The following is a 27,589-nucleotide window of genomic DNA, read 5'->3' as shown; positions in this document are numbered from 1 at the left end:
TAGGGGTTGTATATCCTTCATAACGTAGGAAAATACTGCTTTTATTTTAGTTTATAATGTAGACGAAAATATTCTTTAAGATAATTTTATTACCAGTGACATAGATACTGAATTAAAGATTAGAACTTTTCTTTGGAAAAACTGACCGGGTAATATTGTCTGTTGTAAAAGCACCCACAATCCCTTTCTCGAACACACGTGACTCCACTTCTCACGAATCCTTCTTTACACACACATCCCTCAGCTGGGGCTAATGGATAAGAGACTTCTTCGTCCAGGTCATTACAAGTTCGGGGATTTCCGACTATTCCCGGACTGTACACTTCGGATGGAGAACACTGCAGAGCTATTGCAAACAAGAGATGAGTTTTATTGTCACATTCACTTCTTAGGTATTACAGTTATCGTCAAATCGTAAATCTAGTCACTAGACAAAACATAAACAAGTGACAAGATGGGTAACCATATGATGATAATAATAATAAACAACAACATTTAAATAGATTCTAATGATATAGTTCCATATATGGAACATAATGTCAAGGAACAGCGTATTAAAGGGGGTAGGTCGCAACATATATCGAAACTTGAAAAATGAAAATTACAAAATTACCACATTGAACCAAAGACGTAAATACCATTAACGTTTTTTGTAGTTCCATTAATGCAAAATCATGGTATAATGATTGTCGAAATGACTTTTAGAGAATGTATTGTAAACCAATTTTCTGAGCAGAGAAGAACTTTCGCGAATTTTGATCGCAAAAATCACGAAAGTAAATCGCACGCGAAAGGAAGTAGGTTTTCAGTGTATGAGTATGTATTCAAGTGTTTCTCTGTGAAATTCAATGGTTGCACGATAAGCAGTTTACGGCAAATATCTTTATACTAAACAATTCACCGGGAACTAAACAATTCAGTCGGACTTAAGAATTATCCCGCAGCTTTAACAGGTTTATATAAAATAAATGAATAACATGATCAAATCGATTATAAATATTTCATAGAAGAGTGGGATTGAAGAACCCTGGGTACTATATAGCTATGAAGGGCTACTTACGACACAAGTTCATATTTCTCCAGGGCTTATTAATGTCACCATTAGCTTGGCAATTGTCTGCGAATCCTTCTAAAGATTGACACAGCAGCTTCATTGCAAGCACGTCGTCTCCCTCAGCAGCACAAAGATCGATGAGGCAGGAGTGGTAAAAGGACGCAGCAAATTTAGGCTGCCTCTTTATACACTGGCCGAATAAACCTTTCTTGTCGATAAGTTTGCCGCAAAATTCGTCAGATTTGATTCGTCGAACCCATGCCTTGGAGCAACTGCTTTCCACATCATCCGTTTTGCACCTGGAAATTGTATTTGTTTCAAACACAAATTAAGTATTTTGAAAGTCTTAACGTTCAAATCTATTTTATATATATATATTATGAATACTTTAATGTTTATTGCCAAACGCATTAAGATAGTTACTTGCTACTTCCAACGTTTTTTATGTTTTGTTTTTATTTTTCCACCAAACTTAGTTGATATTTAAACAACAGACTAACAGCATAACGATGAAGAAAATACCATTCGATTTCAGTGATTTGATATGATGATTTATTGATAATACGACAATGTCATTTTAATGATATCATGAACAAGTCAAAAACACAAATTGGAGGTCTTCTTTAGGTAACCTTTTTTTTTTAAATAGTTTGATGAATGACGTAATTTTTCTGAACAATGTATCAACTCACTCTTTCTCTGCTCCTTCGGAGGTATCTATTACTTCATAACTACTGCCTATGAGTTGGAATTTGTCTGCTTTCTTTGAAACGTCTTTCCCATTTTTGGTTTTGAAGTCATTTTTCTTGCCATCACAATTCCCACAAATCCCGGTTAGGTGATCCCCTACATCACGTGGTACAATCACGCTCACCGCGTGGTGACCATCAAACGTCACGAGGCCACATTTAGTCAGAAGTATGATGTGTCTTCCTTTCATCACCACAACAAAACGCCCTTTGGGGTCCTTGTACGGCGTATATGTCAATACATCATTTAGCTAAAAAGAATGATTTTATTAATGTGGTGGTGATTGCGTTAGAAAACATTTCAATATATGCATTTAGAGTTTGATGTATAAATGATTCAGTAGAACATAGCGGATTAAGGCTTCTTTCGTATAAATTGATAAGCGCAACAGACACAAAAAAACAAACTTTTGTGCTATTAAGGTAGTCACCCCTCAGCAGAATACATCCTTAATACCGTAATTGTATTTTGTTTCTGTAATCACTCATGCTTCTGTTTGTTAGGTTTTTTCACTGTAGCCTTCCTGTTATCAACAAATAACCTAACTAACCCTACTGGTTCTGTATTTTTGATTGTTTGGTAACCTCGCCAGCATTTTGTATTTATTCTATAAACCAGCTATTGTTCTGCGCTATTTTTGTAACTCATATGTAATTTTGTATTATTTCTGTAAATTACATGTTCGTTAATTCTTTTGTATCTGACATGTGATTTTGTATTGTTTCTGTAAATAACATGTACAACGTTAGTTTATGTAACTAACCTGTAATTTTGTATTGTTTCTGTAAATAACATGTACAACGTTAGTTTATGTAACTAACCTGTAATTTTGTATTGTTTCTGTAAATTTTGTAAACATATAGTTTTTTTAACTCATATGTAATTTTGTATAGTTTCTAACCTGTAATTGTATATTGCTTTTGCATATAACATGTACGTGCACGTGGTATTTTTACTCACCTGTAATTTTCTGTTTTGCAGTAACCTGATGGACTCGTCCCCTAACGTTATATCCACCAGTCGAGTGAATGACACGTGTTTGAGGTTATTTCGATGCTCGTTCTTCACTTGTACATCAAATTGACACGTGTCATTGATCGCCAGTTTAGACATGGAGTATTTACATATCCCCATAAAATGTATTGTCTGCCCGTCAAAAGTATAATAGTGAGGATCTCCAGAGGCCGAGCATACGCATGCGTCTATAAACAAAGATAAAGAATATTTATTACTTTGTCCAACACATTTAATCATTTTTCGCATATTTTGTCTAAGATTGAAGATCATCAAATCTGATTGCTTTGTTAAACATAATTAACTTTTCCCCCTGATATTTCGTCTTAGTTTATCAAAGAGCACAAATGTCCATTCTTAGATTATTACTTTACAGGGTATAAATGTACAGGGTTCATTAATTTTGTACATTACAATAATTCAGGGTTCATTAATTTTGTACATTACAATAATTCTTATTTACGTTTACGCAATGAAGTAATCATTGAATGAAGAAGATGTGCTGTATAAATTTATCTGATTTCATTGGTTTGTAAAAATAAGAAGCCTTTTTAATTTTGGTTTGATTAGTTTTGCGTACTATATAGCCAAGGTCATTGTGGCCAGGCGTGCCAGGTTTAGATGATGGAGGGAAACCGGAGTAACCAGGAAAAAACCACCGACCTACGGTTAGTACCTGACAACTCTCCCGATCCAGAGGTGGATGGCGTGTGGTAGTATGTAGTTACATCTTAAACACTCGGCAACCATGGCCCCATATTTTAACATGTAGATCGTTTGTACTTACCAAAACAGGTATTGATTCCGTCCCCGTACTTCCCGCCATTACATACACATTCGCCGTTATTACACGTAGCATCCTCGTGACACTTGTAACGCCCACCACACAACGCTGAAAAATAACGGAGGCAGAAATTAGACCAAGTCATCCTAATACGTAATCACAAAAGGCGTTGAGATATTATTGTTGGTTTGTATTGTAGAATAGCATAAAATATGTTGCGTTTTATGGTATACAGCATATAGTCAATGTTAATTATCGAAATACACCATTACTCTCATTAAGTATTAACAATATCTGTTTAGTCAAAATTTATGATTGTCGACAATATACAATTAACACCAAGCACTTACGTAAGCAAGATTTTATTCCGTCACCATGGTAACCGTCTTTGCACGTGCATTGTGGACGTCCTTCTACCACACCACACATGCCATTTTTGTGACACCTTTGATTAACTATAATACGTTCCAATATCGCTTCACCATTCTCGTGGGTGCATTTCGTTACAGTTGTGCAGTCTTCAGACACAAACGTAGAACCAAGCTTCAGAAAAAAGAATGGATACCAGTGCTCTATTCTGCTTGTAACGAGCATTTTCATTGGCTGAACATTTACTTTATCAGCCCAGAAATGAAAAAAAAACAATGACGTCACCGTTTGTAACGTTGCTTCTGGTTGGTTGACATAACTAATTTTTTTTTCATTTATAAAAGAGTCCCTAAATGATAAAGGAATTTTGAAGAAATTATTTCTTATTAGTTTTAATTGAATTAAAAAGATTGAATTGAATAGATTTTTATGTTATGGCGACATAAAATTCTCATTACATAAACCTCTTTGCGTTTTATTTAAAGTACACTCAGATATTTGTGTTATATCTCCATAACATAAAAATCTTATTCAAGCTAGGTCTTGAATAACAAGCAAATTCGTTGATTTTCCATCCCCCGCTTTCAGGACATATTGTAGGTAATCATTATTAAGGTTAGGTTTAGCCTTGGTAGAAACATGAACAAATAAACTGATGTCTTATTCGGAAGTAAGATGTGTAAAACAATGTCCGCTGAAAGTGACTATCAAACTTGGCTTAGCTCTTAAGGCATTTAACTTCGATACTAACTTTTAAGAAAATCGGTTTACATTTGTTACAATTATTGCACAGGGGATGTCAGAAAATGACGATTTTAGTACATCAAAGGGCCATAACTCCACTACATAATGTCGGCCACATTTTTAAAACCGAGTTTTAAAAATGTTAGTTTCAACATGTATTAGCTATTACACAAAAACTAGTAAATTAAAGGGCCATAACTCTGATAAATAACATCCTCTGAAAGAGTTGGTCGAACCTGGCCAGGCACTTAAGGCATTCAACCTTGTCACCATGTTTGAAGAAAATCGATTAATACTTATTACATTTATTGTACGGAAGTGGCAGAAAATGCCGTTTTTAGTAATTCAAAGGGCCATAACTCCGCTAAATAAGGTTCACCGACAGTCATGATTGAAGTTGACCGAGTTCGTAAGGCATTTAACCTTGTCAACAAGTTAAATGAAAATAGGTTTACATTTGTTACAGGTATTGCACGGAAACGAAGTGATACAGACAGACGGACAGACAGACGGGCAAACCGTAAATTTATATTCCCCGTTTCGGAGAAAGCAGGGGATAAAAATAGAAAATAAATACAAACGTTTACAATATTTACAAAGTCTTTACCAGTGGTAATTAAATAAATATAAAAGACTTCATTTGGGCGACTGACTCGCTACATTGTCATATAGTAACAATCCTTTTTTGTAAGTATACTAAAATACTCAAAATAGATATGAAATATTAAATGTCTAACGGTGATTTATCTTACCGGCAGGTAATCCCCCTTGGGTGTAAGACAACCACATTTTTCCTCTGGAACACATTCGGTACCACTTAAAAGAAACCCAGGCAGGCACTCGCACCCCTCGGTATCCTCTAGTTCACATGTGTGTTCAGAGTTAGGCATCAGACACGTAGCCGGACAACCGGACACGGCGGCACTATATCGCATATTCGCCGGACAGGTGATAGCTGAATAATAAAGAATATTGTTAGATACCATTAATGGCGGGAACCAATCTAACTTGATCTTCTGATGACCAGTATTGACATGAAGCGACGAAAACTATAAGTCCCATGGTGTAAATTGTTTGAGATGGTCATTATTTTTTTAATAATGCAGGGAAGGTATGACTGAACGACATCGTATTCATATATGCATTTCTATTTATGATAATGACATTCATTTCACGTTATACGTAATTTTGCTATCGTCTTGATGTCATTTTATTTTATAATGACATCATCATTGCAAATATGTTTGCATCTGTTTTGTGGTTATATGTTTGTTGTAAATACATTACAGGACTGTTTTGAAATATTACATATTATTAATAAATATTTCAAAACAGGCAATTTTAAAACAGACACACGTTATGAAATCCCATTTTCATCAATTTCATTATTCTTCAAAAACAATGTTCCTTGCACGACCGTATTGCAATTGGGCTAAAAATCCATTGTAATGAAAAAGACAACTGAATAATTTACTCACGACAGAAATCTGGTCGTCTCCATTTTATGTTAAAACCTCTGGTTTCACATTCTGCCTCTAAAGCCTCCATGGATCTACATATAGCATCTTGTCTGGTTTGGGGATCATCGAAGTAGGAACATACGTCAAATTTACAAGCATTGAAAAGGTCAGTTGCCATAGCATTATTCTCCGAAGTACAAGCACCAAAGGGCGATAACTTTCCCATCTTTGGATCCATAAAACCGCATTTGTCTTTGTTTGAAGCGCTCTCCATTATAGATTTTGAACACTGAACGTCATCCTCCGTTGTAATACAGCTGGTAATTCAGAATACAAAACAATACATCAGAGGTGTTGATACAATTACGCAATACAAATTCATTGCCATGATTAACTATTCTCTTAACTTTTCGCTAATTGAAATATGCTCTTCCGCCGACGGAACAAACAATAATTATCTTCTTTGCAATAATTGATGTCTAAGCGTATTTATACACAAGAAATGAACATAAAACATATATGAAATAGTACCTCTTTTATATAGGACATAAGTGCCTTGATTTTTTTGTATTTATTTCAAATACCTCTACTCTGAAGTAAAATAGGAAGCTCACACTTATGATGGTAATAGTGGAAAGTAAGTGTCATTTTTTACTGAGGAAAACTTATCGGTCATGTAGCACCTTTAATATGAATCCTGGTGGACATCTTGATAATCTAAATTTGAATGTCTAAATCTACAACTATCTTTAATGTCATTTTTATGACAACAAAATAAATCACTTACGCAAAAGAGCGTGTTCAGTATTATATGTTAAATATTGATAATGTACCTATATTCATGTCTCTCAATACTTCACAAAATTGGTCAAATGCGATATACAAATTGCACATTTTTTATAATATTGTAACAGAGCGAGAGTAGTGTGCCGCCAGTCGGGCTTGAACTTTCTACTCCGGACATACTGGTCCGCCGCTCTACCGACTGAGCTTAAGGGAAATTCCCCTAGCGCAAAACTAGAAGACGACCGTATCACTATGTACAATTAAAACCTGTGCAATATTGAAACCTAAAGGCAGCGTCTGTGCCGGTTCTGTCACCATCGTCATTACGAAGGTCTTTCATAAGATTATTAATTTGCAAATACATCTAAAACAAAACCTACATGTCGATATGAAGGAATTGATTAAAAACTCATATTACGCACCGGGATGGACTACAATACACTGGAATCACTTAAACGGTTTTATCCCATAACTATACATGATTCACAATGGAAAAGCCTCGTGATGAATTTCATAGCAGTTGATTATCATTTATGTTTATATAGTGCAGTGTGAAAACACCTACAGCGCCTCTGATTGGTCAACTCTGAGATCACTTGATTCCGATTGCCTTTCAAATTCGGGCTACTTCTCATAGCGCATTTTCTATAAAATAGCATCGTATTTACTGTATAACATGTAATAGCAAATTCAAATTATTAAAAAACAGGATATTGGCTCTCTGTTTAGGAACTATGTTTTATGGCGGAAAGATATCATTACACATTGTATGGTGGTAAATTGTTCTCTATGAAGACGAGAAAATAGTCTCCATAGTACGTTCCTCAACGCGTGACTGTTTTAATCATTATTATCTAAACTTTCGTTAGTTTGTTTTCAAAATTATAATAAGCTAAATCTCGTGTCTTCTCACAAATTTAAAAAATAACTAACTCGAGTTTGATAGACAAGACAAGTCACTATTTAGTCACCATTTCCATATGAATAGCATCACGTTTCAAGAAAGTTAAAAAACCAAAAACTCTCACCTTTCTTTATCGCCTGATACTTGGCCACCTTTGTTATAGCTTCTACCTATAATGGCGTACCGATTCCTGTTCTTTGATACATCCTGTCCATTCTTAGTCCGGAAATCATTCTGTTTACCGTCACAGTCTCCACATAGCCCAGTTAGACTTCCGGCGTAGGTTTTGGACACGGAGACGCGAACCACGGATCGACCGTCCCATGACACCCTGTGCCCACACGCCGTCCATAGACGGACATACCGCCCACTGATGAACATGGTCAGGTTTCCATTCATCTCTCTAATTGGCAAGTACTTCTGTTTTCCATCAACCTGTACCAAGAATAAAAAGAACAGATGAAATGAAAAGTCTTACAACGTCGTACAGAAAGTGTTGATAGATTATGGCGGTCAAACCAATGTACCATTAATGTTAGCCATTAAGTCCCATTTTTGATAAGAAAAGAAAACTTACAAAGACGTGTCCATCCTTCTTCATGGTGATTTTAATGCCATACACCTGGACTGTGACTCTCTTAGTGTATGACACTCGTCTGTTCCTCCCGCGCCTTTCGTTGGCCACAAGGACCGAGAACTTACACGGATCGTCTGCCTTCGTGGTCTTCGTGAGGAGGTACTTACATATCCCCATAAAGTGGATCATTTGGCCATCGTACGTCCGGTAGTGGGGGTCACCACTGGCCGAACAAGTGCACATTTCTGTACAGAAAATGAAATCAGTATTTCAAAGATTTAATCAATATTAGTATTAATCTATTATTTTCCACTATTCGGCATTTGCATATTAGAGTTATATCCCCTTTCGGGTAGGTACTGATTGTGACGTCATGTGTTTGAGAGCTCTTCGGAGAAAACGATGTGAATTGCTCACAAATCGATAGCTACCCGCAAGGGAGCTAACACTGTGATATGCAAAGACGGAATAGATACCAAGCCTTGCAGGATTTATTCAATAAATGTTTAAGTTTAGACAGAAGCACTTTGAAACATAATATGTAATTAATCGTTAAAGGATCAATGAAATTTCATGAAAGCAAATCAAAATCGGTTTACTGGAAATGGTATTAGATAACAGATATCAACACTTGAATACTAGTTAATCGAAATGTTTGAATATATACACGCGATAAAGCTGTTTTCATACTTTATTTTCAAAAAATCTATACCGAACAATATATACACGTCAATTATTCATTGCTGATATACTTCCATGATGCTTACTTGACTACTTATCATGTTGTGTTTCAAATAATAGACTACATTTTTCACGTAGATTAAAATTTCTTACCTTCACAATTCCTAATCCCGTCGCCTGTTAAACCACGGTTGCACCGACATTTACCGTCGCGACAGGTGGCTTGGGGATTGCATTTGTATTTCTGTCCACAGAGAGCTTCATTGGAAGAATACACATTAATTTTTATTTAAGCAATTTTAAACGATCTTGATTGATGATTAGATCGATTCGTCGTTGCTAATCTAAATTTAAATCTTCGGCAATATAATTGAAATACGTCATTTTTCACTATAAATCTTTACATTGAATTAGGTTTGGTTGTCATTTATCAGTTCCTTGCAGCTGTGATACCAGTTTCTATGATGTTTTTACAATTAGACATTAAATCTAAAGAATTGTAACCATTATTTTTCTGAACGCTAGCTGATTAATCATTAAGTCGTATTATATGTAGATCTAAATCAGACTGAGTCTTCAAATGATATTTTAATGTATTTCATTGTATGATAAGAGATATATCACTAAATGTAGTTAATCTTAGTCAGCCCTTTCCTACTGTATACCCAACATAACAGAGGATAGATCTACATTTGTACGTTATAGTATATCAGCTGGCGTTGAGAAAGATTTAAAATTTATATTTCTTTATCTTTAATGTCTTCTTTGCTAAAATATCACAGATACTGGTATCGTAGCTTCAACGAAATGATAAATAATGACCAAATCCAATTCCATTAGATCTCTTGATTGATAGCTTCCAAAAGAGCATGAACGACTTATTATTATTATTTTTGTTTTGAAAATGTGATGTTTTAATAAACAGTTAAATCAACTGATAAACAAATTGCATTTTTCATTGTTAATAAAATAACAATACCGAGTTAAGAATTGCCTTGCACGTGAAGAGAACAAAAATATCGTATTTTGTTGTAACTTGTTCAGAAACAAAGCCTTTAAAATTTATTAATTGCGTGACTTGTATGTAATAGTGATGGAACGTAGCTATTTATGATCTTCCCGCTAAAATCATGTTAGCACGGGATATCATCTTTTGGCGTCATTCCATCACCAATAAAAACAATAGTCCCGCACAAACGTTATCGGGTATCACGTGGTACGTGATTTTTTTTCCATTGAAGATTGAAATTTAAAACGCATTGTCTTTTGATCAAAAGTTAATATGTAAAGTTAAAGAGTGAATGATTGGAATAAAGCAATCTTTGTAAAATTGTGTTATACGTACGTTGGCATGTCTTGACACCATCTCCATCATAGCCTTGTTTACAGACACATTTTCTGTGTCCATCTGTATCCACCTTACACTCCGCATTCCTATCACAACGACGTCCAGCTGCTATCGGCATTAATCTACTAACGGGTCCTACCATTCTACATACAAATTCGTTCCGGCAGTCTCGAGTTATTTTCCGGGCGTTCAACTAAGGAAAAAAGCGTATTAAAATAATAACAACATTGTCTGTTAAAATTAAAAGACAACTGCCTAAATAATACACTGTTGTTTTGTTTATTTCTCAAAAGGTAGCGTTCTAATTCCCTAGAAGGTAATTCAACACGTTACTGACTTAATTGATAAAACGTTTTCCAGACGTGAATATGCGTTACCGTCACATATTTCCTTAACGTCACAACATACGTATTTAACTAGGGGCAAACATTCAAGTTAGAATTAGTTACAATTAAGCTATAAAAAAGATTATTTATAATGATTTTTTGGATAACTTTGGTACAGCAGGTATTGAAAGTTGATGCTGGTAAACATGCCTTCATTTTACACCGGTCGCCATAGACGTAACGATTATTGCCGAACGGAAGTCGAAAAGTTCATGACCAGTTCTCGGAAGAGTTAGGGAAGACATCATGTAGTTACGGTAGTCATATGGTGTTTTCGACAACGATGTTACAATATCGGTTAACTTCAGCTTGTTTGAAATGTCGGACCCATTTAACTATGTTCAATATTTATTTGATTTTTTAGAATCATTATCGACCCATCTTCACTTCGATTCAGACAAATACAAATATTAAATCTTAAATTGATACTAAATATAGGTATAGAGGGATAATGACACCGAATGGTGATAACACAGACACAGACGTCAACACAAGAAATAAAAAGGGATATTTCAGTCAAATAATTATATTTGAGTCGAGAAAACAAGATATGTTACTTACGGGGAAATATGCGCCCTCGTTGTCCACACATCCACATTGACTTTGATGGATACATTTTCCGTCGCTAAGGATGAAGCCATCTTTACATTCAAACCCCTCACGTGGTTCCAGGGTACACTTAGATGGTGCAAGTGGGTCAACGCATGTAGATGGACAGCCTGAGGCATTGACCTTGTACACTGCGTTCGGGTCTTCGCTTTTGAGAGCTGCCAACAAGAGAACCACGAGGAAAAATACTAAATAAATGTTGGCTAACTGTTTTACAAAACTCCCTATTCTGGCAGTTAAACTTGTTTTACAAAGTCTGAGATATTTTTCTGATAGAAAATATTTAGAAATAATAGAATATTTGGTATATAGGATTTTATTAGAACCGGAACAGCGACGTTAACGTTTAATCTTTTTAACATTTTCGTGTTTGTCGACAAGCAGATTTTAGTGATTCTGAATATAAACGAAATGTACTTTTAACACCATATGTACCACTTCTTATGAAGGTGCTAGCAATACTCACGACAGAGTTTAGGACTTCTCCACTTGACAAGTATACCATTCTCTTCACATTCCTCTGCAAATGCCTCTAGAGCATTGCACTTGACTACATTCATTTTGTGAGATTCGCCTTGGAATGAACACAGATCGAAGACACAACTATCAAAGAAGCCTTTAGCCTGAACAGGGAACTTGCTAATGCATTTGGCAAACTGTCCGTTTTTCTCAAGTATTTCTCCACAATATTCCCTCTTGTTTAGTCGGTTTGCAAGGGAAGGGTCGCATTGGGGCGTATCTTGAACAACTGGTACACATCTGGTATAAAAACGATTTGGAATGTGGAATACAATAACTTCAATGATTATCTTCGAATATTGTCGTTAATATATGATAGTATGATAAGACTTTTTTTTATTCGAATCATTTTCAATAGTAAAACCCAAGGTCGTTCCCACATGTCCAGGAATACGGGATAAACTAATTGCAATCCCGATATTTTTCGTGTGTAATAAGTGTAAATGTAATGATGAAATAACTTTATTTAATGAGAAATCGCGGCAGTCATATAAATTTATAATATTGCATTTAATTTGTTAATAGAAAATCATATTTTAGGCAAAAGAACTTTATGCTCTTTGAGTAAAGTTCACTTGTAGTGTTTAAACATGTGAATATGTGACTAGGCATCAAAAATTTTTACAGCAACTGTTAACAACGCTTTTAGAAAGATAAGAAAATATTATAGATGTCTATATAAACCACATCATTTAAGTATCTAAGTATCAGTTGAACAAATTATTTGGATAAGAAATGTTGATGTTAAACAAGTACCATGATGCTATATTGCAATAGTCATACCTTGGATCGGAACCTATCTCGTGAACTTTGTAACTGTTTCCTACAAGATTGTATCGGGATGGATGGCTTGTGACGTCACGACCATCTTTAGTCCGGAAGTCGTTCATTTTCCCGTCACAATCGCCACACAAACCGGTCATCTTGCTGCTAAAGGAGGCTGGTACGACCACACTGACCGCATGGACACCATCAAAATTGACCAACACCCCACATGCTGTCCATATTTGAACGTATCTACCACTCAACGTGACCTTGAGCTGACCTTTCATGTCAATTACTGGTAAGTAACGCCTTTCGTTGTCAATCTAAAAATCAACAAAAATACGACAATAAGATTTGAGTCATAAAACCCTAAATTATATATTTATTACTACATTCTGATTTTAGATTACCTCCATCTAGTTAAGTCGGTCTCAAATTAAAAATAGTAGCAGACAATAACTTCATCAATGGTTGCGTGCAAAGATAGCTAAAAAGACGAGTTCAATATCTGTTCCTTATTGCAATTTCTAAAAACAAAATCATTGAATATTTACATGTTGATTTGTTATTATATCAATTCAAACAATTATCTCATATCCCCATATTTTGAAATGCAAAGGTACATTACTATCAATTTCATCATGCTCTTTCATCTAAGTCATCAATGAAAACAAATGATCATAATTACAAATATTTACGTAGAAAGTATTCATTCTGACAACTTACGTATACTTTCTTGCTTTGATGAAGTCTTATCCTCCGACCGTATATTTCTACGTCGACGAAACGAGTAAAGGATACTCTTGTATTTCGACCCCTTCTTTCATTTTTGACCTCTACATTGAAGGAGCATGTGCCATTACGGTCGATTGACCGTGTCAATGTATATTTACATGTTCCCATGAAATGAATCATTTGTCTGTCGAAAGTTCTATAATGAGGATCCCCAGACGCCATACAAAGGCATGACTCTACAAAGCAAATATAAAAGTTAAAAGCATGCACACTATAATGTCTTGGTTTAATTATCTTGGTGGCGTAATGGAATAGTCATATTACAAATTAAGCTACTACAACAATATACATTTAAAATCAATTGAATGTATGCTTTATTCAAATATGCTTGCTGGTGATTCGCTTTTTGATAAACATCATACTTATCTTAACGGAAAGAATTGCTTCAAATTTTCAAACAAAATGATAAACACTTTGTGAATATCAAATATGCAAAAAGCACAATATTATTCAACATAACGTCCTATGTATTTCATTACTTACTTTCACAGCTGTTGTACCCATCTCCATAGAAACCACGATTACACACGCATCCGTCCTGAAAACACTTTGCGTTGGCATGGCATTTCCTTCCGTTACAAGTGTTGTCGTCTAAATGAAATGTTTAATTAAATGTTCAATATCTTTTTAGATGAATGGTATAGTACACCACAATATATAATTCATTTTGACATTAAATCTCCATTATAATTAAATTGTTCTGTATATACCACATTTCCGATGTAGATTCAACGGATTACATTTCATATTGACTTTAATACATTCTTAATGATATTAGTGATTCAGCACTGATGAGGCAGGTTTGAAATAGATTGAGTCGTGCGTCTGGCACGTAATCAGTGTCTTTTCTTAGCCCAATTAGCCCAAGTAATCCCTGCTGAATATCATAAATAATAGATGTTCTGCCAATAGGTGAAATAAAGATATTGTCTTAAAAATTGATTATGCTCCACTATCTAAGTTTAACTCGTCGTTGCTCTCAGATTGTATTGACGATTGTTTATTGAATTGAGCATTCATCATTATATTGAAGTTTTGGTTAAAAAATACAGTGATTTATAGTGATTATATTATATACTGTAGATTTCAGTTTGTTTATACAGCAGACAATTTATTTTCGCAAATTGAGACAGATAATTATTATGTTAATGTAAAATCATATGCATTTCTGCACATCAAGAATACCATAATTCTTCATACCTCTAGACGTCATCACTTGATCTTTTCATTTTGATATCCCTACCTTTTACCATGATTTTCCAATATACATCTGCCCATAAGCCTCCAGAAACACCAATAGATCGCACGTCTAGTGGCTTCGAGTCCTTCCACGCCATGAATGTCGCCCATACGTTATTAGCGTGGCGTAGCACCTTGATCTCACCGTTATACCACGTGACCTTGAATCGTCGGTATTGATGACAGTCTAAGTACCTTCCCCGATTAGTGTAAATATTTGGTCCTTGCTTCCGTGTTCGGATTACGGATTGAGAATTTGCCCAGCCTCCTATGACGATTTCGTAAAGTTTGTCCTTTTCACCATTCGGGCCCATTAAAGCAACATGGGCATCGTTACACGCCTTCGCTTCAAACTCGAAAGTTTTCCTACCATCAAGGGTATAGCCATGTTTGTTAACATTGATGTATGAATACCTTGTACGCTGTTTCGGAGTATCTATTGTGATATATCTGACTCCTACCAAAGAATAAAAAACAACAAAATGAAAAATGACTTAAACTTTATTCCCATTTAAAAGGTTTTTTTTATAACTGAATATGTTTTATTCAATTATATTTTGTTTATATATCTATATGACTTATCCTCTAATTATGATTTCTGAATATTATTAAAGACGTGTCACTGATATTTACACTGTGGTGCGGTATATCTCTTTCACTTTGATTCTGAAATCCGTCTCCGACTTTCAATAAATTTTGCTAACAAATCGCTGATCAGACTGATAAAAATAACAAGACATCTCTAAACTTACCGGTGTTGACACACGCGTATTGGACCTCCAGGTATTTAAACGTCCCCCTGCATGGGTCACCAAACACGGAATTACTGGCTGAGAGGACACATGTGTCCCTGCCATCACAAGCCTCTCTAACCTTCGACATGGCTGACTTGGCATCACATTTAGTAGTTCTGATAGAGTTATGAGGACAGATAGATTTTGTGGTACGGCCATATGACGCTTTAGTTATCTTGATGGTTCTTCCGCCATCGCATCTGATCGATTTCGTCTTGTGCTCACAAAGTAGCTCGGAGTTGAGATTAGGGGATGCGGTTTTTGTCTCTGCAAAGATTATCAACAGTGTTGCAAATGATCATCGATATTTTCAAAAACAAAAAATTGGTTTGTTAAGAAAGATCAAAGCACCTTACTTTAAATCATTTCCTTCTTATAGTTTACAAATAAACAATAAACATACTTAAATATCATGATAAGAATAATATTGTAAACTTGATACAAAAAAATACTCCATAGCCATCAGATTACTTAAGCGCATCTCGAAGCGAATAAACTGGATCATTACAATGGATATGGACTGTATCGCTCACCTGGTTATTAAGTAATGATCACAGAATATTCTTACAATTAGAAACAGCAAATTGCATTGAATGCTATATGACTTCAATCCTATGCTTAGTTTTAGAGAAGAATCATTTTTATGTATTTTTGGTCCCCACTATTTGTACAATTGTGAATCTCCAACCCAAAAGGAAGCTTTAAATCAATATGAGTACAATGCCATGCTCACCTTTAACCTTCCTACATGTGTATTTTACATCCAGGTATTTGTAAGTTCCCCCACATGGATCTCCGAACATTGCATTGCTGGCAATAAGAATACATGTCTGCTTTTCGTTACACCACTCTTTGACCTTGGACATGGATGACTTGGCATCACAGTTAAGAGTTCTGATAGAGTTATGTGGACAGATAGTCCTTGATTTACGTCCGTATGAGGCGGATGTGATCTCGATAACTTCCCCGGCATCACATTGGATCGTTTTCCGATTGTTTTCACAGATCACTGCTGCATTACCATTTGTCTCTGCAATTTATCAATACAAACGATAGGATAGACCTCACGACGACATTTTATTTGATAAAGTTGAAATGATATGACTGATATGACTGAATGTTACATATACATATACAATCTACATGGGCCACTATACTTTCTATATTTGTATCTTCTCAAGGTTTTCCAGTGTGTACGTTTTACACCATACTACCTGCTATGGGCGAAATCATTGGATAATAAACACGTACTATTAATACAAATACATACATTCAAAAACATCGGAAATGTGGGAGCCATGCAGTTATCCCTTTGTATGTATATCTGACCAGACGGCCGGCTATCTGTCTACAATTTATTTCCGGATATGATCTGACGTTCAACATGTTTATTGAGGTTGTTTCATAGCAAGGTGATTAATTCATAGATTATAAACAAATACTGACGAAAAAGATACACACATTCGCAAACATCGGAAATCATGCTTATTGTTTTGAAATTCCGCATGGTAATAGCTTATAATAAGTATATGCGCAATAGGGTATTACATTTCGCTAGGTAATCCAAGATTCCGACCAGTGACCAATAAAGGGGTCAACATTTAAAAATTGTCCGATTTTGATGAAAATTGGTTCACATTATGCTAAAAGGACACTGGACATCATGGTTATAATCTAAAACAGGTCTTAATATCCAAAATGGCTGCAATAACGTCGTCAGGTGCCAACATCATCAAATCGTCCTATTACAGGAGAAATGTATACACATGGGTTTGTGGCTACACTGAATACCATGTCCCAGAAGATTTCAAAATTGAAATTTGTCTGATTTTAAAGGAAATTAGAACTTAGGGGTGTTCGATGTTACTTGTATGTTGGGAGGGTCTTTTTTATACGAGAGCACACAATGGCTGCTTGAGGCTGTAACCTTAATTCCTGCAGCTAAGGGTACAATAACGGGACATAGGAAACTTTTTTTCAGTCGATAAGTTAGTCTTCACATTTCATGTTTTCGTCGTTAAGCAATTTTCATATTACCTCTTCATAACCCGACTTAAAATAACCAAACAGTTTTGATGTCTATCCCAATAATTATTTAACATACACACAATTTACACGAATTACGTTTTAATGCCTCAAATATCTGTCTCTAGCTCCTTCTTCCTGACAGTCCGTACCGACGACAGCAAAACAAATATTTGATGGAAGCAAATCTTGAGTAGATTTATTGTATAAAGACAGTGTTAAAATTTCATTTGATAATAATTGCTTTAAGATTTGCATTTAATTGTAGTCAAATGATAACAAAAATCCATCTCACCTTTGGCCTTCCTACACGTGTATTTTACATCCAGGTATTTGTAAGTTCCCCCACATGGATCTCCAAACTTGGAATTACTGGCAATGAGAACACATGTCTGCTTTTCGTTACACCACTCTTTGACCTTGGGCATGGATGACTTGGCATCACAGTTAAGAGTTCTGATAGAGTTATGTGGACAGATAGTCCTTGATTTACGTCCGTATGAGGCGGATGTGATCTCGATAACTTCCCCGGCATCACATTGGATCGTTTTCCGATTGTTTTCACAGATCACTGCTGCATTACCATTTGTCTCTGCAATTTATCAATACAAACGATAGGATAGACCTCACGACGACATTTTATTTGATAAAGTTGAAATGATATGACTGATATGACTGAATGTTACATATACATATACAATCTACATGGGCCACTATACTTTCTATATTTGTATCTTCTCAAGGTTTTCCAGTGTTGTACGTTTACCCCATACTACCTGCTGTGGGCGAAATCATTGGATAATAAACACGTACTATTAATACAAATACACACATTCAAAAACATCGGAAATGTGGGAGCCATGCAGTTATCCCTTTGTATGTATATCTGACCAGACGGCCGGCTATCTGTCTACAATTTATTTCCGGATATGATCTGACGTTCAACATGTTTATTGTTTTGCAATTCCGCATGGTAATAGCCAATAATATGTATATGCGCAATAGGATATTAAATTTCCCCAGGTAGTCCAAGATACCCACCAGTGACCATTAAAGACGTCTATATCTTAAAATTTCTGATTTTGGTGAAAATTGATTTACATTACAACTTACAGGTTGTTTCATAGCAAGGTGATTAATTCATAGATTATAAACAAATACTGACGAAAAAGATACACACATTCGCAAACATCGGAAATCTGGAAGCCAAATATCACCGTGTCTGTATTTCCATCCGTCTCTCTATCCGCTATAATTGGTTACCGGATATGTTTTCAAATTTAGCTGGCTTATTGTTTTGAAATTCCGCATGGTAATAGCTTATAATAAGTATATGCGCAATAGGGTATTACATTTCCCTAGGTAATCCAAGATACCCACCAGTGACCAATAAAGGGGTCAACATTTAAAAATTGAATGATTTTGTTGAAAATTGGTTCACATTATACTTAAAGGACACTGGACATCATGGTTATATCTAAAGCAGGTCTTAATATCCAAAATGGCTGCAATTACATCGTCAGGTGTCAACATCATCAAATCGTCCGATTTCAGGAGAAATGTATACACATGGGTTTGTGGCTACACTGAATACCATGTCCCAGAAGATTTCAAAATTGAAATTTGTCTGATTTTAAAGGAAATTAGAACTTAGGGGTGTTCGATGTTACTTGTATGTTGGGAGGGTCTTTTTTTATACGAGAGCACACAATGGCTGCTTGAGGCTGTAACCTTAATTCCTGCAGCTAAGGGGCAACTTAACGGGACATAGGAAACCTTTTTTTCAGTCGGTAAGTTAGTCTTCACATTTCATGTTTTCGTCGTTAAGCAATTTTCATATTACCTCTTCATAACCCGACTTAAAATAACCAAACAGTTTTGATCTCTATCCCAATAAATTTTAAACATACACACAATTTACACGAATCACGTTCTGAATGTCACAAACATTTGTCTCTAGCTCCTGATTCCTGATAGTCCGTACCAACGACAGCAAACAAATGATTGCTGGAAGAACATCTTGCGTAGAGTTATTGTATAGAGACAGTGTTAAAATTTCATTTGATAATAGTTGCTTTAAGATTTGCATTTAATTGTAGTCAAATGATTAAAAAGTCCATCTCACCTTTGGCCTTCCTACACGTGTATTTTACATCAAGGTATTTGTAAGTTCCCCCACATGGATCTCCAAACTTGGAATTACTGGCAATGAGAACACATGTCTGCTTTTCGTTACACCACTCTTTGACCTTGGGCATGGATGACTTGGCATCACAGTTAAGAGTTCTGATAGATCTATGTGGACAGATAGTCCTTGATTTACGTCCGTATGAGGCGGATGTGATCTCGATAACTTCTCCGGCATCACATTGGATCGTTTTCCGATTGTTTTCACAGATCACTGCTGCATTACCATTTGTCTCTGCAATTTATCAATACAAACGATAGGATAGACCTCACGACGACATTTTATTTGATAAAGTTGAAATGATATGACTGATATGACTGAATGTTACATATACATATACAATCTACATGGGCCACTATACTTTCTATATTTGTATCTTCTCAAGGTTTTCCAGTGTTGTACGTTTACCCCATACTACCTGCTGTGGGCGAAATCATTGGATAATAAACACGTACTATTAATACAAATACACACATTCAAAAACATCGGAAATGTGGGAGCCATGCAGTTATCCCTTTGTATGTATATCTGACTAGACGGCCGGCTATCTGTCTACAATTTATTTCCGGATATGATCTGACGTTCAACATGTTTATTGTTTTGCAATTCCGCATGGTAATAGCCAATAATATGTATATGCGCAATAGGATATTAAATTTCCCCAGGTAGTCCAAGAAACCCACCAGTGACCATTAAAGAGGTCTATATCTTAAAATTTCTGATTTTGGTGAAAAATGATTTACATTACAACTTACAGTTTGTTTCATAACAAGGTGCATAATTTATAGATTATAAACAAATACTGACGAAAAAGTTACACACATTCGCAAACATCGGAAATCTGGAAGCCAAATATCACCGTGTCTGTATTTCCGTCCGTCTCTCTATCCGCTATAATTGGTTACCGGATATGTTTTCAAATTTAGCTGGATTATTGTTTTGAAATTCCGCATGGTAATAGCTTATAATAAGTATATGCGCAATAGGGTATTACATTTCCCTAGGTAATCCAAGATACCCACCAGTGACCAATAAAGGGGTCAACATTTAAAAATTGAATGATTTTGTTGAAATTGGTTCACATTATACTTAAAGGACACTGGACATCATGGTTATATCTAAAACAGGTCTTAATATCCAAAATGGCTGCAATTACATCGTCAGGTGTCAACATCATCAAATCGTCCAATTTCAAGAGAAATGTATACACATGGGTTTGTGGCTACACTGAATACCATGTCCCAGAAGATTTCAAAATTGAAATTTGTCTGATTTTAAAGGAAATTAGAACTTAGGGGTGTTCGATGTTACTTGTATGTTGGGAGGGTCTTTTTTTATACGAGAGCACACAATGGCTGCTTGAGGCTTTAACCTTAATTCCTGCAGCTAAGGGACAACTTAACGGGACATAGGAAACCTTTTTTCAGTCGGTAAGTTAGTCTTCACATTTCATGTTTTCGTCGTTAAGCAATTTTCATATTACCTCTTCATAACCCGACTTAAAATAACAAAACAGTTTTGATGTCTATCCCAATAAATTTTAAACTTACACAAAATTTACACGAATCACGTTCTGAATGTCACAAACATTTGTCTCTAGCTCCTGATTCCTGATAGTCCGTACCAACGACAGCAAACAAATGATTGCTGGAAGAACATCTTGCGTAGAGTTATTGTATAGAGACAGTGTTAAAATTTCATTTGATAATAATTGCTTTAAGATTTGCATTTAATTGTATTCAAATGATTAAAAAATCCATCTCACCTTTGGCCTTCCTACATGTGTATTTTACATCCAGGTATTTGTAAGTTCCCCCACATGGATCTCCAAACTTGGAATTACTGGCAATGAGAACACATGTCTGCTTTTCGTTACACCACTCTTTGACCTTGGGCATGGATGACTTGGCATCACAGTTAAGAGTTCTGATAGAGTTATGTGGACAGATAGTCCTTGATTTACGTCCGTATGAGGCGGATGTGATCTCGATAACTTCCCCGGCATCACATTGGATCGTTTTCCGATTGTTTTCACAGATCACTGCTGCATTACCATTTGTCTCTGCAATTTATCAATACAAACGATAGGATAGACCTCACGACGACATTTTATTTGATAAAGTTGAAATGATATGACTGATATGACTGAATGTTACATATACATATACAATCTACATGGGCCACTATACTTTCTATATTTGTATCTTCTCAAGGTTTTCCAGTGTTGTACGCTTACCCCATACTACCTGCTGTGGGCGAAAACACGTACTAATAATACAAATACACACATTCAAAAACATCGGAAATGTGGGAGCCATGCAGTTATCCCTTTGTATGTATATCTGACCAGACGGCCGGCTATCTGTCTACAATTTATTTCCGGATTTGATCTGACGTTCAACATGTTTATTGTTTTGAAATTCCGCATGGTAATAACCAATAATATGTATATGTGCAATAGGATAATAAATTTCCCCAGGTAATACAAGATACCCGCCAGTGACCATTAAAGAGGTCTACATTTTAAAATTTCTGATTTTAATGAAAATTGGTTTACAGTACAACTTACAGGTTGTTTCATAACAAGGTGCATAATTCATGGATTATAAACAAATACTGATGAAAAAGATACACACATTCGCAAACATCGGAAATCTGGTAGCCAAATATCACCGTGTCTGTATTTCCATCCGTCTCTCTATTCGCTATAATTGGTTACCGGATATGTTTTAAATTTGACTGGCTTATTTTTTTTAATTCCGCATGGTATTAGCTTATAATAAGTATATGCGCAATAGGGTATTACATTTCGCTAGGTAATCCAAGATACCCGCCAGTGACCATTAAAGAGGTCAACATTTAAAAATTATCTGATTGTGATGAAAATTAGTTCACATTATGCTAAAAGGACACTGGACATCATGGTTATAATCTAAAACAGGTCTTAATATCCAAAATGGCTGCAATTACGTCGTCAGGTGTCAATATAATCAAATCGTCCAATTTCAGGAGAAATGTATTCACATTGGTTTGTGGCTACACTAAATACCATTATCATAGCTTTGCAGTGGAGCTCTAGAAGAGGTCAAAATTGATTTTAAAGGAAATAAGTACTTAGGGGTGTTAATGTCACTTATATGGTGGGCAGGTTTCTTTTTGATACGAGAACACACAATGGCTGCTTGAGACAGAAACCTTAATTTCTGCAGCTAAGGGGCAACTTTACGGGTGATAGGAAACATTTTTTTCAGTCGGTAACTTAGTCTTAAGATTACATGTTTTCATTGTTGAGCAATTTTCATATTTCCTTCTTCATAACCAAACTTAGAATAACCAACCAGTGACCAATAAAGGGGACAACATTTAAAATTGTCTCATTTTGATGAAAATTGGTTCACATTATGCTTAAAGGACACTTGGTATTATTGTTATAATTTAAAACCGTCTCAATATCCAAAAATGGCTGCAATAACGTCTAAAATTTTCAACATTATAAAATCGTGCGTTATTAGCAGAAATGTATACAGATGGGTTTGTGGCTACAGTGAATTCATGTACCATGATTATAGCTTTGCAGTGGAGCTCTAGAAGAGGTCAAAATTGAAATTTGTCTGATTTTAAAGGAAATAAGTACTTAGGGGTGTTAATGTCACTTATATTGTGGGCAGGTTTCTTTTTGATACGAGAACACACAATGGCTGCTTGAGACAGTAGTCGCTTTCCCTGCAGCGAAGGGGCAACTTAACAGGAGGTAGGAAACCTTTTTTTTTCAGTCGGTAACTAAGTCTTCTTGTTCAGATTATATTTTTTCGTTGTTGAGCAATTTTCATATTAACTTCTTCATAACCATACTTAAAATAACAAAACAGATTTGATGTTTGTCTTAATAAATATTACACATAAACACATTTTACACGAATCGCGTTCTTAATGCATCAAACAATTGTCTGTAGCCCCTAATTCCTGACAGTCCGTACCGACGACAGCAAACAAATGATTGCTGAAAGAAAATCTTGCATATTTTCATTGTTTAGATACAGTGTTTGATAATAATTGCTTTAAGATTTGCATTTAATTGTAATCAAATGATTAAAAATCCATCTCACCTTTAACCTTCCTACATGTGTATTTTACATCCAGGTATTTGTAAGTTCCCCCACATGGATCTCCAAACACTGAATTGCTGGCAATAAGAATACATGTCTGCTTTTCGTTACACCACTCTTTGACCTTGGGCATGGATGACTTTGCATCACAGTTCAGAGTTCTGATAGAGTTATGTGGACAGATAGTCCTTGATTTACGTCCGTATGAGGCGGATAGGATCTCAATAACTTCCCCGGCACCACATTGGATAATTTTCCGTTGGTTTTCACAAAGAATACCTAGAAATGAGGTTTTTTAAAACAACATTTAAATGCGTATTTTCATGCGTAAAGGTGATTGCCTTTCTTGAATAAATAACTACCTGATTCAAAGTACACATCTTACCTTATGTTATATTGGACGATACAACCAACAAGAACTATACACATGTACTACTATTAAGTCTTGCCAGGGGAATAAATATAAAGGAAGCACATTTTTTTACAAGATACCCTGTATTTAAAACCCATAAAATATCGATACAGACGCATAAATAGACAACTAGTATGTAAATGTCGGGAACAATAAACTGTACAGACGAAACAAATGCGCAAAAGTTATTTTGAACACTTATTCCAATAAAGACATTATCTAGTTGGCTACAAATAAGTGCCACAACGACAATGATATGATTAACATTGCTATCAAATACTTGTGTAAACGCAACTCAGCACATAACTACCAAATACACATAAAAACAATGATAGTAAATAACTAAAATATAACACTGAACTAAATCTGTAACTCGATATCATTATATCAAATATGTTCTTCTATTGAACAACTTACATGCATTCAGGTCGATTTGTTTGTTTGTTTGTTTGATTATTTTAACGTCCTATTAACAGCCAGGGTCATGTAAGGACGGCCTCCCATGTATGCAGTGTGTAGCGTGTGTGAAGTGCGAGATGCGTGTTTTGAGAGACTGTGGTATGTTCGTGTTGTGTCTTCTTGTATAGCGGAACTGTTGCCCTTTTTTTAGTGCTATACCACTGAAGCATGCCGCCGAAGACACCAACGGGCGAACCAGTCGTCCCACTCCCTTTATGCTGAGCGCTAAGCAGGAGCAGAAACTACCACTTTTATAGACTTTGGTGTGTCTCGGCCAGGGGACAAAACCCAGAGCCTTCCTCACAGGGGCGAACGCTCAACTCAATGCCAAAAGTGAGGCGGTGCCAAGGGAGGCATTAGGAAAGATAAAGTCAGTTAGGAAGAAGAGAAAAGATAAGATCCTAAGTTTAGTCGCCTTTTACGATCATGCAATAGGGGCAGCAGGTACAATTCTAACGCCCTACCTGCAGGGCCAATTCAGGTCGATAAAGGAAAACAAAGTGTAGTGTTTATAAACATAAAACAAACATATAAACTTAACAGCATAGATAAATACAGAAATCGGTACATAAAACAAACATATAAACTTAACAGCATAGATAAATACAGATATCGGTACATAAACCAAACATATAAACTTAACAGCATAGATAATTACAGATATCGGTACATAAACCAAACATATAAACTTAACAGCATAGATAATTACAGATATCGGTACATAAAACAAACATATGAGCTTAACAGCATAGATAAATACAGATATCGGTACATAAAACACCATATGTATGAACATGAAGGTAGCCAGGACATCATCTGATATCGACGTTAGCAGCTCTGACAAAACTGCAGAACTGCACATAACATAAATAGTAACGTCATAAAACGAAAACAAATATACTATTTACACAAACAAAGCAATACACTAATCACATATTAATGTTTGATGGACAGATTCGATTTATTTTTACAATAAAAGAGAATAAATTGAAATGTGGAAATGTTTTCAAATAATTATTCCTGACTGATATGTTAACTTAATTACAACGAAAATATTTACATAGTAATGGAGATATTCTAACGAAGATACAACTTGTAATTTATTCTAATCATAGTTATGATAATTGGGTAACAAACATTGTTTAAACTAAACTAAGAAACGGTATGCTAAAGGAGATTTCAGAAAAGATGGCGTGACGTCGCAGAAAGTTTACATCCGGGTCCTCAAAGGTACAAAGTATGGCGACTGATAAAAACAATAACATATACGTACATCCCTGCTGCACAATCGATACTTTGACAAAAAATTCATTTTCATACTTTCAAATTCTGATTTTAAAATGGTTACTAAATATATTTCTGTAGATTTAGTGTTGATGCCAACTTGCGAAGCAGTGCCAGGCCGCCACAGTACCCGTTTTTGTTCACACATAGAAATCTATGTTGTGAAAAGATAATAAATTTTATTGTGTCATTTTTCTGTTCTACATTTTTGTACATGAAAAAGCTGTTCACTACACTATTTAATATAACGAAATGTGAACCTCCTGGTCAAAACACGGTCGCTCGTACATGGCTTCGCTGGTAGATCACCTACGGCCACAGCCCATAGTTGGGGAAATTAATAATATCAATGCGTAATTACCAAAACATATCTCAATAGATATTTGTTCTTTACCATGTATATCTTGTTTAAATGGAATGATAAAAACCATTGTGTTACACGTACATGCAAATCTACATATTATGTACGTACATTTATGGCTGCCGATATCTCGAAAATAAAAATGTGAAATCGTTCAGTTTTCATGCTGTAGATTTTCAGTCGCTTTTATGCCATGGGCTGCTTTGTGAAGTTATATTACTTTAAAATTTTTTAATACATGTTAGCAGAGATGTTAGATAGACTACATTTAATTAGATTTATGAATACAGATCATAGTACTATCAATGCCGACCACGACACATGGCACGGCTTCGAGAATCTTAAACTACTCAAAGTTTTGTTAAAAAATATGATAAATAGTAACTATAAACTGACTTATTTGTATCTCATAAACTAAACACCAAAATTCTCTGACGAAAAAGTTATTCAGAGTACGTTAGTTGGGACTCTGAAAAAGGACGAAATTCTGGATCTCGGCAGTACTGTACGCAATGGCTGCCGTGCGCTTGGGGTAATCTACGAAAGCAAATTTTTGGTCAAAATCACAAATGTCAGTTAAATATTTTGGGAAGCTTTGAATTTAATTTGTAATTTCAAGCTGATATTTGCAATATTCTGTCTCTGTTTATACGTAATGGCAACCGTGTTTTTTCTTGTGGCGGTCGAAAATGGAGTATAAACATAGTAAAATATATGAATGCCATATGTTTATATCTATATATAATCATAACATTTTATGTACTCTTTTTGAAATTAAAATAAAGAAACAATTTTCGGATTGTCGTACTATTCATTCCAATAAAATGTAAAAAAAAATCGCATGCGCTGTGTTCCAACTATGTTTATGTGTCCAGATATACGGAGTTGTACCTTGGAGCGCTCGGATTTACCTTTGTATGACGTCATCGCCATCTTTTCTAAAATCTCCAATAAATACAAAGTATACCTTTTAATGGAATTTCTTTCTGTGGGTGTGTTTCAAATGGTGAATGAGACTTGTTTTTCTTGGAGCGATCTTTCTCTTTTGAATGCTTCTTATCCTCTTTGCTTTCCTTGGAGCGATCTTTCTCTTTAGAGTTTTCTTATCCTCTTTGCTTTCCTTGGAGCGATCTTTCTCTTTAGAGTGTTTCTTATCCTCTTTGCTTTCCTTGGAGC

At 35.3% G+C, this 27,589-nt stretch overlaps 1 protein-coding gene across 1 annotated transcript in view; it reads right to left on the bottom strand.

Annotated features, from left to right (window-relative positions):
• Window positions 1–27,589, bottom strand: part of LOC138317305 (IgGFc-binding protein-like) — a 41,621-nt gene that overhangs the window by 4,250 nt on the left and 9,782 nt on the right. The window contains exons 3-26 of the mRNA XM_069258872.1: window positions 23,898–24,176; window positions 21,557–21,853; window positions 19,729–20,025; window positions 17,899–18,195; window positions 16,312–16,608; window positions 15,537–15,845; window positions 14,789–15,241; window positions 14,029–14,136; window positions 13,477–13,721; window positions 12,769–13,073; window positions 11,933–12,225; window positions 11,419–11,624; window positions 10,469–10,664; window positions 9,277–9,381; window positions 8,443–8,687; window positions 7,990–8,300; window positions 6,194–6,492; window positions 5,468–5,670; window positions 3,953–4,145; window positions 3,606–3,710; window positions 2,765–3,006; window positions 1,747–2,054; window positions 1,061–1,353; window positions 147–346 (exon numbers count right to left, since the gene is read on the bottom strand). Of these exons, the coding sequence (XP_069114973.1) occupies window positions 147–346; window positions 1,061–1,353; window positions 1,747–2,054; window positions 2,765–3,006; window positions 3,606–3,710; window positions 3,953–4,145; window positions 5,468–5,670; window positions 6,194–6,492; window positions 7,990–8,300; window positions 8,443–8,687; window positions 9,277–9,381; window positions 10,469–10,664; window positions 11,419–11,624; window positions 11,933–12,225; window positions 12,769–13,073; window positions 13,477–13,721; window positions 14,029–14,136; window positions 14,789–15,241; window positions 15,537–15,845; window positions 16,312–16,608; window positions 17,899–18,195; window positions 19,729–20,025; window positions 21,557–21,853; window positions 23,898–24,176 (6,086 nt within the window). The remainder of the gene's footprint in view (window positions 1–146; window positions 347–1,060; window positions 1,354–1,746; window positions 2,055–2,764; window positions 3,007–3,605; window positions 3,711–3,952; window positions 4,146–5,467; window positions 5,671–6,193; window positions 6,493–7,989; window positions 8,301–8,442; window positions 8,688–9,276; window positions 9,382–10,468; window positions 10,665–11,418; window positions 11,625–11,932; window positions 12,226–12,768; window positions 13,074–13,476; window positions 13,722–14,028; window positions 14,137–14,788; window positions 15,242–15,536; window positions 15,846–16,311; window positions 16,609–17,898; window positions 18,196–19,728; window positions 20,026–21,556; window positions 21,854–23,897; window positions 24,177–27,589) is intronic.

The sequence above is a fragment of the Argopecten irradians genome, chromosome 3, assembly GCF_041381155.1.
Source record: "Argopecten irradians isolate NY chromosome 3, Ai_NY, whole genome shotgun sequence".
Taxonomy (NCBI): Eukaryota; Metazoa; Mollusca; class Bivalvia; order Pectinida; family Pectinidae; genus Argopecten; species Argopecten irradians.
This window is presented reverse-complemented; position numbering and strand designations above follow the sequence as displayed.